This window comes from Pyxicephalus adspersus, chromosome 6, assembly GCF_032062135.1.
Source record: "Pyxicephalus adspersus chromosome 6, UCB_Pads_2.0, whole genome shotgun sequence".
Lineage (NCBI taxonomy): Eukaryota > Metazoa > Chordata > Amphibia > Anura > Pyxicephalidae > Pyxicephalus > Pyxicephalus adspersus.
The window spans coordinates 22,448,121-22,467,593 of NC_092863.1; the positions used below are offsets into that span (position 1 = coordinate 22,448,121).

General features: G+C 36.3%; 1 protein-coding gene across 1 annotated transcript in view; it reads right to left on the reverse strand.

The window, feature by feature from the left end:
• Positions 1–19,473, reverse strand: part of UQCC1 (ubiquinol-cytochrome c reductase complex assembly factor 1) — a 124,069-nt gene that overhangs the window by 90,468 nt on the left and 14,128 nt on the right. The window contains exons 3-5 of the mRNA XM_072413700.1: positions 13,554–13,694; positions 3,927–4,034; positions 2,108–2,144 (exon numbers count right to left, since the gene is read on the reverse strand). Of these exons, the coding sequence (XP_072269801.1) occupies positions 2,108–2,144; positions 3,927–4,034; positions 13,554–13,694 (286 nt within the window). The remainder of the gene's footprint in view (positions 1–2,107; positions 2,145–3,926; positions 4,035–13,553; positions 13,695–19,473) is intronic.

Sequence of the window (19,473 nt, forward strand, 5' to 3'; positions counted from 1 at the left end):
GGGCGGGGCTGCCTGTGTTTCCTTCACATGAAGGCTGCACAGGAGGGCACAGAGCAGCTTCACTGAGATCCCTGCATCCGAGGATGAGAGCTGCCCAGAGCTGGGCGGGGTATTCAAATCAGCCGGGCGGAGCAACCGGCTAAAAAGCTCTGGGGAGAACTATGGAACTTACCTATACATATGGTGGTCATGTCCCGTTATTCAGCCATACTATACAGGGATTTTCTCTATATGCTCAGATTTGAATGCTCAACACCTAAGCCTCTCTTCCAAGATTGCATTCCTTGCGTTTGCATTCGCTTCACCCTGGTTCTCTTGTACAGGTAGTTATTTTTGGCTTCCAGACAGCTTATCCCTTTATACTAGAAACAGACCTGTTCCCCTCTCCTTTACCTCTCGGTTAATCGGGTCAATAGGCTTATGAGACTCGAAGAACCTAGAGCCATGGATGAAGACACCACTAAGGTGTACACCTCCCATTGGTTGATGTACTACTCCTTGCCCTCATTTGTTACTAGAATTTGCTCTTAACGTTTTATTCTCCATTTGCCCCATGACCCCAAGGCCTACCCTTTGATTGTTACATATTCCCCCCATTTCCCCCACGATGTTTTTGTATAGTAGCATTTCATTCTTATCTATTTATTGTTTTAATGTAACAATTTTCTTTGCACTGTTGCTTATTGATTGTACAATTTGTATTTAAAACTTTTTATTTTAAAACAAATTATCAATAAAAAAATGTACCCACAAATTGAAATCTTCGAAAATGTACAAGTAACAGATGAGAAACATAGTATTGTAATATTTTGTTACATAAAGAAACCATAAGATTATAAAATGTATAACAACATTGTTACATATTTTACGTACATAGTGAAAATACATGGTTGATAGTGCACAAATAAATAAACATGAATATATAGAAATAAATATTCACAACATTGTGAAATCAGGTAAAGATGGGGTCACAATGCAGAAACTTTTAGAGGTAAGATTTGAAGCTAAGCATGTCATCCATGCCTGGCCATCTAGTTGTTTTTAAAGTCACAATCCATTTTGGTTCAGGTTGTAGAAGTAGTACATCAATATTTCCACCCCTGGGGTTGAACATGTTCAAGTACAATAAAATCTTACTAGGATCTGGGTTGTAATTAAGTTTGGTCCCAACATGGTACCCAATGGGTGTAATTATTTTACTGTGTGTAATTGAGTTAATTTGCTCAAATATATTACAGAAGGCTCCTTTGGTCTTGCCAATATAGAAAGCTCCACATTGGCTTTTGGATTAGATAACGCCTGTTTTTGTACAGTTCACAAAATGTCTTGGACAATGTGTTTTGCCATTGGGCAACAATATACACTGTGCTTCATGGATCTGTTGACATTGGTGGCAGAAGACACACTTAAAGTTCCTTTAGGCAAAATTTTTTTTTTGAGTCTTTACTAGGTTCTGCTATAAAATGGCTAGAAACCAGGTGGTCTTTAACAGATGGAGCTTTGCAGTATACAATTTGCAGTGTATCATTTATGTACTGTTGAATATTTGTATCTTAAGATAGGATATTCCAGTATTTGGAGCATGTTTAAATATATCATAGAGTTTGGTATAACACATGATGATTCTAATAATTTGTTTTTTTAAGTTTTTCTGGGTCTTTGAAGAGACATTTGTGTCTTTCTAAGGATTCGACTTTCTGATATGCTTTATTAAGAAGGTTTTTGGAATAACCCTGTTCACCTAGACAGGTGTGTAAGGCATCTGCTTCTTGCTTAAAGTCTTTGTTTGTGGTACAGTTATGTTTTAATCTCAGATATTATAGTGGATGCTTCCTATTAATGGTTTCGAGCGCAGGTTGCATGTAGTATTGTATTTCCAGCAGTGTGCTTTCTGAAAAGTGTAGAGGTAACTGTATTGTCAAAGTTAATAAAGATCCTTAGGTCCAGAAATGGAATGCTTGTTGTACTGTATTTCATTGTGAATTTTAAGTTAAAACGGTTATTTTGTAGATATTCAAAAAATTCTTTAGGTAATTCAGTGGAGCCAGTCCAAGTAAAACAATTTATGTAACGCCTCCAATAAAAGATATATTGATGGTATTTTTACAAAGACGAGTCTGAATGGAAACATAATATATGTTTGCCTAAAAAAAAAAAAACAGTACAGGCCCCGATTTATTAAAGCTCTACAAGGCTGGAAAGGATACACTTTACTGCGTGATTCAGCAAACATGGAATTTGGGTAACATGATAAAATCTCTGAGAAGGGATCTATGAAACAATGCCATATGTCCAACAATGTCAAACTACTCAATCAATGCCTTTTATCCATTTTACTGTACAGCAAGGCAGTATAAAATTTAGACAAAATACCTATTGAAAGATTTACATCTATACATTTTAAAACACATTAGAAACACATTTAAAAAATATTAATTCCTCCTTCAGCTTGCACATGAGAAACACAGTTCTAATCACACCTTCTTCTATTATTTAAAGAGAGATTTATATTGCAAACAGTAATCTATTGCATATTGGCATAGCCATCATAGATGACTTTCCCCCGATTCGACAGAGATAGATGTTCCTTGATCCAATCATGGCTTATTTTGTAATAACGTCCACATATATCAGATCTTATTTGTTTACATTTGCATGCATTTCTCACTTTTTATGCATTAACCTTTTAGTCCTTGATTATTTTCTTTTTTTTTCCTTCAAATTATGTCTGGGAAAATGGTAATCGCTTTGTAATCGATAGTAGGTGCTAGGCTACCCAGAAGCTATAATTTATTTCTAAATGGAATGACAACACTTTTTGAGAACCAGAAACAGTTTTATTGTCTCATGATCATGTCAGCTGTTATCTTTCCCATTTCTAATCCAGGGGAACGGCTGCTGGTTCTGTAATGAAAATGCACAGCACAGTTGTCACACTGTGGGTTTTCATTAAGCCTTTGATGGCAAAACAGTTTTAAAAGAACTTAACATAACAAGAAACTAAACATAGCTTAACTATAGTAAACCCGTTAAAAGCAATGTGTTACTTAAATAAACATCCAACTTTAGCCTAGTCAAATATTTTTTGGGAATCTTTTGTTTCACATAAACATGTGATTTTTATTTTATTTATTTATTTTTTGCTTTTAGTTAACATTTACTAACATTAATTAGCGTTGGACAGATGCCTTAGCAGTCAGGTTTTCATTTGACATAAAAACACAAGTGCTTACTGCAGACAATATTCTTATTTTAGTCTACAAAACAATCGCTTGAGTTTTACACACTGCTTTAAAAAAGGCAATAGGCATTTAAGGTAGGTTTTTAGCATTGTTGAAGGGTGGCACTGCAGACCTGGGTTTAAACTCCCACATAGATACATGGAGCTGTAATGCTCCTAACCCCCCTGGCCGTATAATTAAAGAGGAATTTTAAATGCAAAAGTGGTGCATTTAAAAATCCCCCTAATTTTAAAATTCCGACCTGGTCCCGCCTACCTTTGTGAAGGTTTTGCCCTGCAGGCACGCACCTGCAAGCAGATGCCAGGCTGGCATTTGCTTCCCTTGGCTCTGCGCAGATGCCCAGCTGGCATCGGCAGGAGAAGACGCCGCTAGACATTGCTGGAGGACGCAGCGGGCACTGCTGGAGTGTGCCACTGGAACCGGGAACAAGGTAGGATTTTTAACCTCCCTGGAAATTCCGACCGGAGTGTGGCTCGTGGTTATGACTTTTAGGATAGAAAATCCACCCCGAGCCACACTCGGGAATACCGCCAGGGAGGTTAAAGACATACTGATAAGGTAATCAGCTTACATGTGAGCTGATATTATAGGAGCGTCTGCATGACCAAGTACCTAAAATAAGAAAAATTGCACAATATTTAGCAACAACTCTAACATTTTGTATAACCAAATATGTTATCTCACCCATTTGTTGTATTTCAGTGGTCCGGTGAAACCCATTGCCTCGATGATTTTTGTGAAAGTGCCCACTTCTTCCTCTGAGGGCCGAAGCTCATCTTTTGTTGCATTGTTCTAAACAATAAACAGAGTTTAATTAATATGCAAACCTTAAGCGTGTGTCAGGGCAGTTTATGTCTAACATGAAAATGTTTTGTCCCATCAAAATTACAAATACATATTCTGAATGTTTAGTATGTCGACATAAATAGTCTACAATTAGGTTGTAATAGCTTACAGTCATTTTTCAGTAGGTTATGGTCTGGATTTGGTTCTTGTCTAGATATCATGAGCTTTTCTTTTTATCTGTATTTTACCCATTTGTTAGATGAATGGCAAATGTCACGTTTTACTTGTATTAAAGTTACAATGAAGGGGGATTGTCCAAACTCCTAAAACAAATTGCCCCCCCCCTTTTCCTATTTAACATACTAGATTTACTCTATGCACATTTGTGGTTTCACATTTTTTAATACATTTTTAGACTTGACCACAGACCACTCATTGAAGTTCTGTGCCATATGGGTCATATTACTTGCATTATTAGAGAATAAAAAAAGGATACAACAAAAACATGGGAAAGGCCACTTCACTGAAAACGCAATAAACTTTTCTATTTAATAATGACCTATAACACAGCTCAACAACAACAAAAAAAAATTTTCACTTGCCAATGATTTTTTTAATATATTTAGTGTATTTCAGGTCTGCTGAATCCAGAAATAACATCAATTTCATTAATTGGCTCCTGTTCTTGTATGTAATTCTTGTTTGTACCAATATGTATATATTAAATAATTTTTAAATTATACTTATTATATAACTGAAAGACTCCTGATATTAGCCTCCTTTAATAATCAACAAAACTCAGAGTGGGAGAGGGAATGTTAGAACTCTGTAGTGGTGCACATATGATGCAGGAATTTACCGATTAAGAGAGTAATGAGTTCAACAGTGTGCTGCCGCACCATACACACATGGGGATAAATTGTTAACCAAGCTGCTTGCTATTGTAGAAGAGGCCAAAAACCAGGTTAATACTTTGGCAGGTAAAACAGTTCACACATGTATTTTCATATGTGTACTTAGCTGCTTGCCTAGAGCCGTTTCACAAATATTTTTATAATAGCGTAGAAAACAAGATAAAGTCTGGTTTATTCAAGCAAAAATTTTCCATTTTAATACTATCTCTATTAACTGAGGCGACAAAACACTCCAGTTAAGCCTAAGGACTGCAACGAATGCACCACAGCCTGTTTATTTTGTGCACTGGTGTTTTTGAGGCCGTGACTTTTCTGCTGTAGGAGCTATAAAGACTAAACACAAAATGCTTGCGTCAACAACTTTCTTTATATATAGTTACAGCAGAGGAGCAGAAAATAAACAACTAACATTGGCACGTGACCTGAAAAAATATTCTAATATCAGAGGTGAACCACAATGCTTTACTACACAAACCTAAGGGTTTAGTGAAAAAAAACAAATATACAGAACCCAAAAAGAGATTTTTTTTAGGATGACTTTAAACTTAAGCTTACAAGCTTTTGAGCTATGAGCTTCAGATTACTCCAGGAGATAAGGAGAAATTAAAGACATTGCTTACATTTACCCTCTTTATGTGTACGAATAGCTCAAAAAACGTAATCTGTTTTTTTCAAAAGAATCTTTTTGATTACAGTACAGTCCAGTCAAATGAGATTTAAAATGACCTAGCATTGATGTTGAAAAAAACGGTAGTGGAATTTCTAATGGGTTTTACCTCTAGCCCACTTTTAGACAATTTTTTTCATAAATATTGTCATAAAATCATAAAAAAAATAGTTTAAGGTCACCATACACAAGGCCCCACTAGTTTATAAATTAAAGACCTAAAAACACAACTGAGAATCAATTACAGCTAAATAGGACAAAAATATTATAGACAGAACCGTGGGAGGGTACAAAAGAAAAATAAATAAAGACTATTGATGAGTAGGAGAATTAGGATGGATTGACAGGTAATGTCATCCATATATAACCACTGGATATTACCAAGATACCCAAGGCAAGGGATGTGGAAAGGTTAGCAAAAATTTACAAACCTTTAGGCTTGTAGGTCATTTTCCGAGTAGCCATTTAAATATCTATTTTGTTTCTTGTATGTATCTGGAGTGTAAACAATTTATTTAGTTAACATGTACTTGTTTTAATATTTTTTTCAATGTAGAGCAGGCCAAGGTTTCCCAACAGATAATTGCACAGAGCATCACATTCGATCTGCTTATCTTGTCTTCCTCCCATAGGATCTGCCACCATCTCTTTCCCAGGTTAAGGACACACATTGCGATTCATCAAACCAGGCCACTTTTTTTCTTTCTCCATTGTCAAGTTATAAACTACATGAATATTGCTGGTCAGCATAGACACTTTGACTAGTCCATGGCTATCCAGAGCCATTTGCAGTACACTGCAGGGTTCTCATAACTTCTTCACAAGTTGTTGTAACAAAAATAATCAATGCTGTTCACTTTGCCAGTAAGATTTTTATGGTTTTAATGTGATGGCTGACCAAAGTAAGCAAAGTAAATGTTGTTGTATGTTTGTGAAATAAGACACCCTTCATGAAGATTAGGTCAGTCTAGTAGCCATTCGTGCAGAATTCCATAGGGTAATTAGGTTTTGTTTCTATCTGTATATAGCACACTTAAATTCAAGCCCATTTTTTCCCTAATTCCGATAGCATTTTGATTATACCTTTAGACATTTGGAAATTTTTCCTTATTTTTGGGGACAGATAGGGCATTTATTTAGTAGGAAATAAAAAAATGTGTTTTTTTTTTTTAGGAGGCGCTCTCCGGGCCTAATATCCAAGGCGATGCATCACCACAGGAGGGTGAGCGCAGCCTATTCCCTTCGGCAGTTGTGCTCACAGTAGCACTGGGGTTTCAGGATCAGTGCACTGTGGGTTGCTGCATCCCTGTAGCTAGGATTTTTCCCTAGGCATCCTCTGCACTGAGGTTGAACAGCTGAAAGGAATTGAGCTGTGTGCAGCTGATTACCAAAGTGGTTCCTGTTAATCCCATGATGTCATTGGCTGCTGGGGCTTTATAGCCTCTGCTCCCAGCCAGATAGATGTGCCTGTTATAGCGTCACCTGGGCTTACCTCTGTTGGATTGATTTTTGAAAGTTCTCTATTATTGACCTGGCCCTGTTTCCTGACTATCTGTTGAACTCTGACTGGACCGACCTCTGTTTGTGACCCCGACTCTGTTTGTGCCTTTTCCCTTTGTGTTTCCAGACACCATCCTTTGTGCACCATGTCCTGGGGGCAACCGAGTGCTGGGAGACACAACCAGTCTCCCGAGGCAAAGTGGGGGCTGCTATAGGACTGCGGCTACAGATCGGGGGATTGGTGTCTGGGGAATACGGGTGTTGATCTGGACCATATTTTTTTTTTGTTTTTTATTGGGGATGAATAGTAAATCAAATTAGAAATAAATACTGTAATTTGTCCCAACACAACATTTTCAGAATTTTAGCACCTTAATGTATTTACTACAAAACATAACTGCTAAATTCTGCAGATTAAAATGATATCACATTAGCATATCTATAAAATGTAACCAAAAGTAAATGTATGCATTCTATATTAGGAAAGCTTTATTTCCCTTTCAATACTAAATTTCAGCATGCACAGGAAAAATGGTTTGTGTAAATAGTACAGTATTAGGAGAAGATTAGTTCGGGCTGACAAGGGTACAGATTAGCACAACAGCAGCAACTTTTTCAGAGGTCTGTGATCACTATAAATGTAATTACCAACAAGGGTTTGTGATTGCTATTATTACAAATTACTTTTCATTTGCTTTGGAAACATTTGGATGCATGTGCAGAAAATGCAATTATCATGTAGAGCATAAAAGTTATTTTTGTAAACTTTAAAGTTATTTTAGCAGATTTCTTTTTTTTTTATTTAACTTTAAATTTAGTTAAATTTGATTATAGAATGGTCAGATGGTCATTTATTTGCTGCTGTAACCAGGTAAAAAGAGATAACAATAGTTGCCATCTGCTACAAAAAAGTAAGACTACTTACACACCCTACATAATTGCTGCCAGAGACAAACGATCATAATCATTTTGGGTGGAAATTTCTAATATGTACAGCTGTCACTTAACCTTAATAAGAGACCCTTGCTGTTAGAACCAGCCAGCCATAGAGACAAGAATGTTAGATAAGTTTGCCTATATGCACTTTCTAGTATACGGCATATGACAAACTGCTTAATGACAATTTGATAACAGCTTAAGCCATCCTATACAGGAGTGATTTTGTATGCCTATAAAGACTGACCCATTTCCTTGTTTTAGTTAGACTCTCTGTGCTTTAAGTGCTAAGTATTTAAGTATTTGATTTTCTCATCAAATGAATACATTTTCCCAATTTGGATCCACACTCTCATCCCTAATGGTCCGTTTGGACATAGGTTTTAACATGTATTTAAAGCTATTTTTTTTTACTTTTGTATAAAAAAGTGATTTAAACTCTAGTCTGGTTTGTTTGTTTTGCTGTATTTTCAGCTTTTCTGAAAACAAAGGAAATCCAAACTTTCAAGTTGCCACAGAAGTGCAGGGTAAACTAACAACCGGATCCTTATGTGTTAAAAACTGGTGCGTTTTACACTTTCAAGTTACTTTATTCTTACATTAAGTTTCTTTCATTTACTGGGCAGAATTAAAGGGATTGTTTTGCAAACTTTTTTACGGTGTCTCCCTTTTCTCTTTAGTTGGTGTATCAGTGCCACCCTGTGCTGTCAAAGTGTGCCATCGTTGCACCTGGACAGGAAGTAAAGGAAAATCTCCTATTGGACTGGGAGGGAATATTGTCCTCGAACACAAAACAGAAATAGGAATGTTTCAAGTCTACTCTACACAACCAGATTGCAAAATATATTCCAATGGGTAATAAGTTTAGGAGGCTAAAATTAAACTTATGTGTCTCACAGCTAATGTTAAAAAAGCCATAAGGAATATGAAAAAAGAATTCCAAAAATATAAAAAAAATGAAGGATCACCCTTATCATTTTAAATAATATAACAAAAGATGTAAAAAGGAAATAAAATGTGCAAAACGTCAAAATGAAAGAAAGATTGCAAAATAAAGTAAGGCAATTTTGTTTAAAAATATATTTACAGGAAAAAATAATCAGACCTGAGCATATAAGCCCCTTAAAGGTCTCAGGGGTTGTTAAATGGGAATAAAGAAATGGCAGATTTACTAAACACTTTTTTTTTTAGCTCTCAAAGGAAAATGGCAGAGCTCCAAATTGCTAATAGAAATATCTCTGCCATACTGCCACTGAGGGTCAATATTGATATGATTGAGAAAACAGTTGGATAAAAATAAATGTTGATAAAGCACTAGGACCTGATGAATTACATCCAAGTGTCCTCAAAGAGAGGAGCTGATAAAATATAACTACAATAAGACAGATAACATTAAATAATAATCACAGGGGAAAAAAGTACATATTCAGGACATTAAATGAAAAAAACAAGGGGGAAAAAGAAGAAATTATTTTTGCCCATGAACCTTATATATCATTATAGTTTGTTTAACAACTGTTCGTTCCATAGAACAACACATGTGAACTAACTTTTTGACTATAACTTACTTCACGTCAAGACAGATCATTTACAAAACCCAAAGTAGCATATTTAAATTTATTTCGGCCAAAAATTGTGCTTTCTCACTAGTTTCAGGTACCTGTTCAATACATTTGTGCCAAACCTGAAAAAAAATGCGTACCCGTTTATCATCTGACCTTTCCGCCTCAAACCTTTCCTTATCAAATACATTTTTTAGAGCCTTGACTACTTCCTGCAGTGTAGGTGGCGATAGATGAATGCATTCTGCCAAAAAAGCCCTTTTTGCTGCCAGTAAGCAGATGGTAATCCAACCAATTTTGCCTTAGGCAAGTTTCTGAGGAAAGCATTGTTTCCGAGCACCCAAAGTGTAGGATCCAAAGGGATCACTTGATTGGTTGTTTGATTTTTAAATACCAATACTCCATACCAAAAATTTTCAATATTAATTTTCAGATAACCAGCCTATGACATGTCGTGTTAGACATGTTAGATTGTAGAGATGCATATATGTGTGATATTCTAGCACATTTTCCTTACAGGAGGAAATTACTGAATGCTGAATTGTTGATCAGTGTGACATGCCTATGTTTAAATAATAGAGAGACAGTCTGCATAGGATACCAAAATATAGCAAAAGACATCATTTTAATTAATTAGCACCTACCAAAGAGGGACAGTGGCAGCTTCCCCCACATACCTAGTTCTTCGAGTATCCTTTGGAACGTGGTGGATAGTTTAGATAGTATATAAAAGACGGATGTTTACCTATTCTAATTACCACATATGTAATACAGTATATGAGTTTCCAATAGTGAAAGAAGTGGTTGTTAACCTTGGAACCGTACGTACATTTGTCAGTTGGAGTATCCCACTTATTTCAAAATTTAACTTTAGTCCTGATATCCCACTGAATGTTGTAAACAGTGATTGGACATGGGCAATATCGGTAGATGTTTGTGCTGCGAGCAGCAGAATATGATCAACAAAATATTCCGCCCAAATCTCTTGTTTTCCTAGCGACTGCATGGAAGTCAGAAGAAACAGCAATAGTGGAAACCAGGGGTTCCAGGGCTAAATTGTATAGAAGGGGTAATAATGGGCACCTTTGCTTAGTCCCTTTTTGTAAATCAATAGGTTGTTATATGAACCAGAGTATGTACTCATGCCTTTGGGGAATGGTACATATTTTGCAGCAGATGATATTCACTTAGAGCATATTGGGCTAACACTCGAAATAACCACTGTGTATAGAAGGTATTAAAAGCCTTTTGGGAATTGATTCCCACCACCGCAATATCTTTGTCGGGTTGTGCCTTAGCTAACTCTAAGACTGCCAGTACTTTACGAATATTTGTTACTGCTGACCTTCCTCGTACAAATCCAACCTGGGAGGGAAAGATTAACTGAAGTTGCAAAAAGGCTAATCTGTCAGCCATTATTTTTGATAGAATCTTTGCATCCACATCAATGAAATCAGTCTGTACGATTCTGGGAGCCTTTGGCCCCTGTCCCTCCTTGGTAGTCCTTTATGCTTCCCCAACCATAGGAAGATACACACTTGTCTCCCACATGTGAATATATAAGTCATGTAAGGTTGGCGACAGTTCCTTATTCATGATGATGATGATCGCTGTGTACTCGTTAGGGCCAGCCACCTTCCCATTTGGTAGGTTAGATATAGTGGATTGGATTTCAAGCATAGTGACTGGGACATTTACCATATCTAATTGGGTTCCTTATTTGCCTTGGGCAACTTATTTGCCTTTAGGTAAGCTGCCTCTGTTGTATCGTTTATTGCCTGAGTAGTTTATAGTTTTTGGTAATATAAGGCAAAAGTCAAGGTAATGTCTTCTGGATGGGATGTCAACTGGCCCCCCGATGCAAACAAAGAGGTTTCACAGGTCGGTCTAAAGCGTGGGCAAAACATCTCTAACATCTTCCCTGACCCATTATCAAGAGATCTAGTATATGGTTTTTTTTTTTTTGCTTAAATTGTTCATGCCTTCCTAATCAAAAATCAAATTTTTTCTTTGTTCACAACCAGTTAGTTCTATGTTGGGCCATGGGGTTGACAGTGTAGCTTCACATAGTGCCCAAAGGATTGAAAATACTTGTCTCAAGTCACTTTTTTTTATTTGGTCATAAAGGCCACGATCTTACTCCTAATACATGCCTTGCCCGACTCCCTATATAGTCAATTGCCTAGGTGTTCCAAGTTAGTTTTTTATAGTCTTTCCAGGCTGATTGCACCACTGTCTAGTATACTTAACATTATGGGGGTATGGTCTGGGATGACCATTGTGCCTATCGTTGGAATCTACCATATATAAAATAATATATAAGCAAACAGCATGGATTCAAGAAAGACAGAATTTGTAAAACAAATTTACTTTCCTGGTATGAGGAAGTAAGTAAACAGTGGAGTGGCAGTTGTTATAGTGTACTTGCTAAACATTTGATACAGTTCCCCACACACAGTTAATATGCAAGTTAGGGTCATGTGGAAATGGAAAGGGAGCTGGCTTAAATACTGCATCCAGAGAGTAGTGATTAATGATTCATACTCTGAATGGTCTAAGGTTATTAGTGGTGTACCCTAGAGTTCAGTGTTGTGGCTTTTACGGCTAAACATATTTATAAATTACATAGAATTTTAGATTAAAAGTACCATATCTGTGTTTACAGAGGACACCAAACTATGTAATGGAATTAAGTCCATGTCTGATTAGAAAGCCAAGTAGCAAGTGATATTTAATATTGAGAAATGTCAAGTTATGCATTTGGGGCTAACAATTTCTAAAGCTAGAAAAGTACCTTCTTGTAATTAAAGAGGAATAGACTGCAGAGATCAAGACATAATCCTGACCCTGTACAAAACATTGGTCAGACCTCATCTGAAACAGGGAGTCGCACTTAAGGCACCAGTTCACAAAAATGATATTGTGGGTTTGGAGAAAGTGCAGAGAATGGCAATTAAACTAATAAAAGAATTGACGAGTTCAGCTATGCAGATTAGCTGAGCTCAATCCATTCTCCCTTGAGAAATAATGTTTAAGGGGGATAGTATCACCCTGTGTAAATATAAAAATGGTCCATACAGAAAACTCTTTCCGATTATTCACTTGAAGGTCATTACAAAGGATCAGGGGGCACTCTTTGCATTGTGGTGGAAATCAAATGTATACACATTCTTCAGACAAGGAAGAGATTCTTCACAGTAAGGTCTGTGAAAATGTGAAATAGGCTCCCCCAGGAAGTAGTTTCAGCAAGTACTATAGATTGCTTTAATAAAAAGCTGGATGCTTTTCTAGAAGCACATAATTTAACTAGGTATTATTAAAGTAAAGATAACAGAGACTGTTGATCCAGGGAACATTCAATTGACTCACAGGATCAGGAAATACATTTTATCCCCTGTAGGAGAAAACAAGGTTTTTTTTATTTTCTCTGGATCAATCATGTCTATATTGTTTTTATCTGGAATGTGTTTATTTTCCTAGTAGTTGAACTTGATGGATTTATCTCTTTTTTCAAACTGACTATGTCACTATGATGTAGAGGTGTCCTGTAGCAGATAAAAAACATTGTGTCTTACTTATTCAAATGTTTTCTCTGGCTAAAATACTGTAATGTAAATACACTCAAACAAGACAACATTGCATCATGTTGTCTGGCATTTTGGCTATTGCACTGAATCTTATAAGCTAAATCATAAGCTAAAGATGGGTATAATCAATCAATTTGTTAGCCATCTTTCAGTGGGGTATAGCAGAATAGAAAAAACAAACATTTTCCAAACCCTCCCCACATTATCTGAAACAATAAAAAAAAGGGACAAAAATTTGGAGTTTTAGCGTAGGTAATGCATTAACTGCATGCTTCAGTGGAGTTTCTAGTCATACTGTTAAATGAAATTTTCTAGATATATTTGTATAATAGGCTTCTGTTGTAGTACATTTATCTTACTTTGTAGCTGGTGTGCAATGTCCTTCTTATTTGTGATGAGACAGTAATCGGTGATGCAACAGTAATTGATGTCAGGGCAGTTGCTTGGTGCTGAATCCATCTGCATTCATGTTGCAACCTTTTAGTAAATGCCCAAGGGTTCTAAAAACAAGAAGAAGTCAATATATTTTTTAAATGTAAGACATGAACAATGACATGAATGACAAGCCAGAAATCTTTCTATACCCTTTACAAATTTCTAAAATACTGGAAAATATTCAAATAAACCTGTATTTATAGATGCAAATGCCTTCCCTATTCAAATGTCACTGTAGCCCAAAACGGATAACAACTTAGGGATTTTTTTTTTTTTTTTTTTTTATATAATGTAAGATAAGAGATTACTTACCGAAATACTTTACTGATACAATAATAGATTTATTATTGTAGATTTTTCTATAGTGTTTTTTTTGGAACAAACAACTTTCCTAAGGTCTAAATTTGCATACTAGGTATGCTTTCACAAGACTCAAAATGTAAGATAGGTTTAATTCCCAAGTTCACTTGAAGCACTATTTTTATAATTGGTATTTAATAATGAATTGACTTTTTTTTTTATGTTCTAGGTAACTTAGCTAACATCGGTCTATTAAAGTTACATAAAAGTTCAGTCATTTCTTTTTAATGTTTTGCATTTGTTTTGAGGATGAAATGGTTATGTGCTTTATCTCTCTTTGAAATATCTTTAAAGCAAAGGTAATTCTTTTTTTTGAAGTGCGAATGCGCAGAGGGCTCGGAACTCTTTCACCTTCTACTGATCCTTTGCCTGCGCAATGTGAGATCAGGTAATGTAGGAAGAAGGCAGAAGAAGGGCAAATAAAATGGCCTTTTCACCGCATTGTGACGAAGGAGGTAACTAGGACGACGTGGGACCTAATCCAAAAACCTCCAGAGCTATTGACGAATCTGAAGGTAAAGGTGAGCAAATTTTTGTTTTTTAGTTTACTTCTGCTTTAATGCAGAATTTAACTCAAAATATAAAAAAAATAAAAAAATAAAAAACTACACACTTACTTTAATCCCGCAGATTCGTCATGAGGTTTAATCATTTGGGTCCCACGTCGTCCTGGTGTCAGTCTTTGGCCTGGCGCAGCAGAAGTGCCAGGGGCCGACATTTTTTTTTGTCACAACACCACAGGACAGGGTGAACCCGCCGTGTCACCAACCCAGTAAGTAAGATGTGCACAGGCGCAAAGTCTAAGCAAAACCCAGTCTTCTCCAGAGCCTCCAGAGGTGAGGATGTTGTGCTGCAGGCTGCTGCCAGGTCGTGGCCCCCATTCCTCCCAAGTGCAGCACTGTCTCCTAATCACCTAAGCAATTTTTAAGGACATTATGGGACAAAAGATATGACAGGGTTATGAACAGAACAGCGCCGGAAAGTGATGTAGAAGAGAAAGGACAGAGAACAGCACTAGAAATTGATGCAGAAGAGGAAGGTCATTGGCCTAAGATGCATGTATTTAAACCCAAATCATAAAGTTGTGTAAATAATTGCCCCTTTTGTGAAGTAAAATATCTTTTTTTTTTTTTTTTTTTTTTTAAAGTCCCCAGATCCCATATGTGAAGCATGGTTGTCTCCCTATTGGTAGATGTGCTTTCATCCAGTCTATTGCAATCAGTGTCACTTTGTGGTTGATTGAAAGCTGCTCAGACCTTTTTTTTTTTTTGCAAATTTTGTTGGACTGCTTGGCCAAAAAAAGAGCTGATTTACTGGAAGGATCAACAGGTAATAAAACTATGTTACAGGGGATATTTATAAAAGCAAACACCACTGTGTAAATGCTACTGGCATTTTTTTTAATTTTAGTCATATTTTCTCTTTAAAAGGGGATACACAGTGAATAAATACCTTGGAAATAAAAAGGGTTCATACCCCTGTTAAAATGCCAGCATCTGTGATGTAAAAAATTAGACCACAATAAATCAATTCCAAAACTTACCCACAATTAATGTGACCTATAGCCTGTACAATTTATTGCAAAGCAAACAAATATATGTTTAGGAGAAAAAAAAATATAAAAAGAGAGGTAGCCCCCGGGTTACATACGAGATAGAGACTGAAGGTTTGTACTTAAGTGGAGTTTGTATGTAAGTTGGAACGAGTACATTATTTTAATAAATGCAATTAGGAAAGATGTTTGTCTCAATAAATTACAGGGGTCAACATGTCCTTTTTATCAGATATAATTTTATGTGGGTATTTTTGATGCGGATTTAAAATCTGTGTTCAATTTTTCACACATATATTGTGTGAAATTCGTTATAAAATAGCTTTAAGATACTACAACATTTAACGACAATTTTCTTATTTTAAGGTTAAGGACCGCAATAACTGCGATTTCATTTTTCATCATGCCTAGAAATTGCCTTAATGAACCAGACAGTTACTGTTACGTGTGTGGTTCATTCACGACGAAAGCACAACATCGCCAAATTACCACAGAACTTAAAAAGATATACAGATTATATTTCAGCTGTCAACTTGGTGACCAGGATATATTTTGGGCTTCACATGTCTGTCATCTGTACCAGTTGTTCTAACGGACTGTGTGACTGGCTGAATCGACGTAAAGCAGCAATGCCATTTGCAATCCCGATGATGTGGAGAGAACCAGGAGGCCATTTAATGGACTGCTATTTTTGCCGCGTCAATAAAAGGATTCTCAGGTAAAACTAAGCACAAAATTTTATATCCCAGCCTCGATTCTGCAATTAGACCTGATTCCCATGATGATTCATTGCCAGTTCCAGTACTGCCACATAATGGACTTGTCTTTGTATAAGGTGATGAGGAATGCGCTGGAGTTGCAGCCAGTTACAACCCCCAATCATCTGATCCTTGTTACTTGGCCAATGAAGATTCAGAACCAGAGACGTTTACAAGGAGAGCTGAATGATCTTGTTTGTGATCTGGATATCTCCAAAGACAAAGCAGAATTTCTTGCATCAAGGCTTAAACAGAAGCACTTGCTTGCAAAGGGTATAACTGTAACTCACTACAGAAAACTAAATCATAAGTTGACAACATTCTTCAGTGATGGCTCACTGTGCTCCCGTCATGATATAAATGCACTCTTTAACAGTTTGACACAAGATCATGTTCCAAATGAAGAGCGTATCTCCATTGATTCCTCTAAAAAAAAAGCATGAAAGCAGTCTTACTGCATAATGGTAATTCCAAACCAAGTTTACCCATTGCCCATTCCCTTAACCTAAAGGAGTCCTTTGACAACATGAAGTTACTAATTGAAGCAATCCAGTATAAAACACACCATTGGAACATATGTGTAGGTCTAAAGTTTATTGGCTTGCTGATAGGAATGCAGGGATTCACAAAATATTGCTGTTTCCTATGCCTGTGGGACAGCCAATCTAGGGGAGACCATTATGTCAAGCGTGATTGGCTACCAAGAGATACCTATAAGCCAGCAACAAGCAGTGTCAAGTTTCTGACTCTGGTTGATCCGCATAAAATATTTCTGCCACCTCTACATATCATGGTAGGCGTGATGAATAACCTTGTATAGGCCATGGGTAAATCAAACTTTAGGGTTTTCAGTACCTTGTTGAGAAATTTCCAAGCATAAGCACTGCAAAATAGGGCCACAGATCAAGTCTGTTTTGCAGGATGATGTTTTCAAACAATCTCTCTCAGCAGCTGAGCTATAAGCTTGAGATGCAAGTGGCTGTGTGAAAATTTCTTGGGCAGCTATTTATCTCCTGCATACAAGGAAGGAGTTCAGAATCTGCTTGATTCATACCAGAAACTGGGTTGTCACATTGCATTAAAAATAAATTTCTTGCACTCACACCTAAAATTCTTCTCGGAAAATCTTGGTATGGTGAGTGACGAACAAGCAGAACGTTTTCATCAGAACATTTAGTTAAGGGAGCACCGCTACTAAGGTTTCTGCAATGAAAGTATGATGGCTGACTACTGCTGAATGCTGTACTGTGACAATCCAAGGAGTACACAAGAAAATCATACTCTAAGCATTTCTGAAGAAACAATGGTACGTACAATGTTAACTCATAACTCAGGAACTGTACGTATTAGAGAAAAACAGATATGAAATCTGCTCCAAAGACTGATTTAGAAAAGTTTGCTGTGGTTTCTGATTATCAAAACTAATTTTTTGGAGCAAGCTGTGCTCTGATATGCAAAAAGAAACAACTGCAGTACAACCCAGTACTGTTTTGAATTATGTACAAAAATTTCAATCTTGGTCTCATCAGATTATAACACATTTTCCCCCCATGCTTTTGAGAGACATTTTTAAAAAAAAAAAAAAAAGGTTAGTATGGCCTGGATGTTTTATAAGAAAATGGGTTCCATCTTGCAACACTTCTGCAAAAAGACATAATATTCCTCTTCTGATATAAGCATTCCAATCTGCTTGTTCCCTTTTCCTGTGCAATGTGCAAATTCAAAATGCACAGGCCTTTATTGTACTGCTGTGGCCTATGTAGATAGTGGAGGCTCTGAAACTGAAAGAAGAGTGGAGGAATATGGTAGTGAAGGAGCTTGAGTACATTGAACTGCTGAAATTTGGGTGGGTATAGTAAAATCTTTTTCTGTTCTGCAAGCTCCTGCAACTCTTTAATGACCAGAATTTCAATTTAAATTTAGAAGAGTGGAACAAAAAAAAAAGAATGACCATCAATTAAATACCATTACTCGCTATTTACAACAACATCAAGAGTTAAAACAAATATGTCAAAAACATTGACACTTATTAACAAGTGATGCATCATTTGGGAAAATTATATCCCCTTATCGTAAAATTCAATATAGAAAGCTTCCTTCTCTTAGCGATAAATTTTTTCACAGTCATTTTCAATCTATTTAATGTAATATCTAAATAACATTTTTTTTTTTAAATTTTTTTAATCTACAATTTTTATTTATGTAATAGTTGCAACCGGTGTCTTTTTTCTGCTAAAGGGCAATAATAGGCATGTACCACATAGCATACAGGTGGCCATTTTAACACATTTTATATAGATATGGCCCACTGTTGTCATTATCAGAAAACCTATCCTTAAAAATGACGTGTTACTTTAGCACTTAAATATAAAGAAGAAAACTGGGAAGGCTTTAGAGAGGCTTCAGCATAAAAGCAACACATAGATAGATCCTTTGCATTTCATTTCATTTTTTATCAGTTAAATTACAATTTTATTACCCCCCTAGCGGTCTGATTATGTCCGAATTTCTGTGCAAAAAGCCGTATAATGTTTTGCATGGAAATTTGTTGTTGACTATTGTGGGCATGTAACTCTTAGGAATAACGCCTGGTTATATTTATATTTATTATATTAGTAAATTACACAATAAAAATTATAAAAAATAAGAAAAAATAATGAAATAATAGACCACAACAATGTAATTTATAAAAAAAAAAAAAAACAATATTATCAAAAAATTTTCACTGAAATTTGTCCAAACAAGGGTGCAATATTATTGATAAATAGAATAAATTAAATGTAGATTTTAGAAAAAAAATATTTACATTTCTAGTAGACATCCTAGGTGTGGTAGATTTTGAAGCAGAGCGCTGCACAGTCCAACATCACTTCACAGGACAGTAGAACCCGGTTCCCTTGCGGATCTTCCTTCCTCTGTCATCGGTCTTTGAGAAGAAAACCACACACATTCTTGTAGGTGCTGCCTTTTTCTGGGTTGTTGGGATGTATTCAGTGAAGTGACGCCCGGTCATGTGTTCTGGGTTAACAGCGGCAACAGCACGACGTCCAGATCTATTCACAGCCACCGATGGTGTTTGGTGGTACTTTACAATCGAATTGGAAGCCTTCCAAATGAAGTCAGAATGACTTACAGGCCTGTCATTCTTTTTTGTACAGAATGCAGGCATTCCAT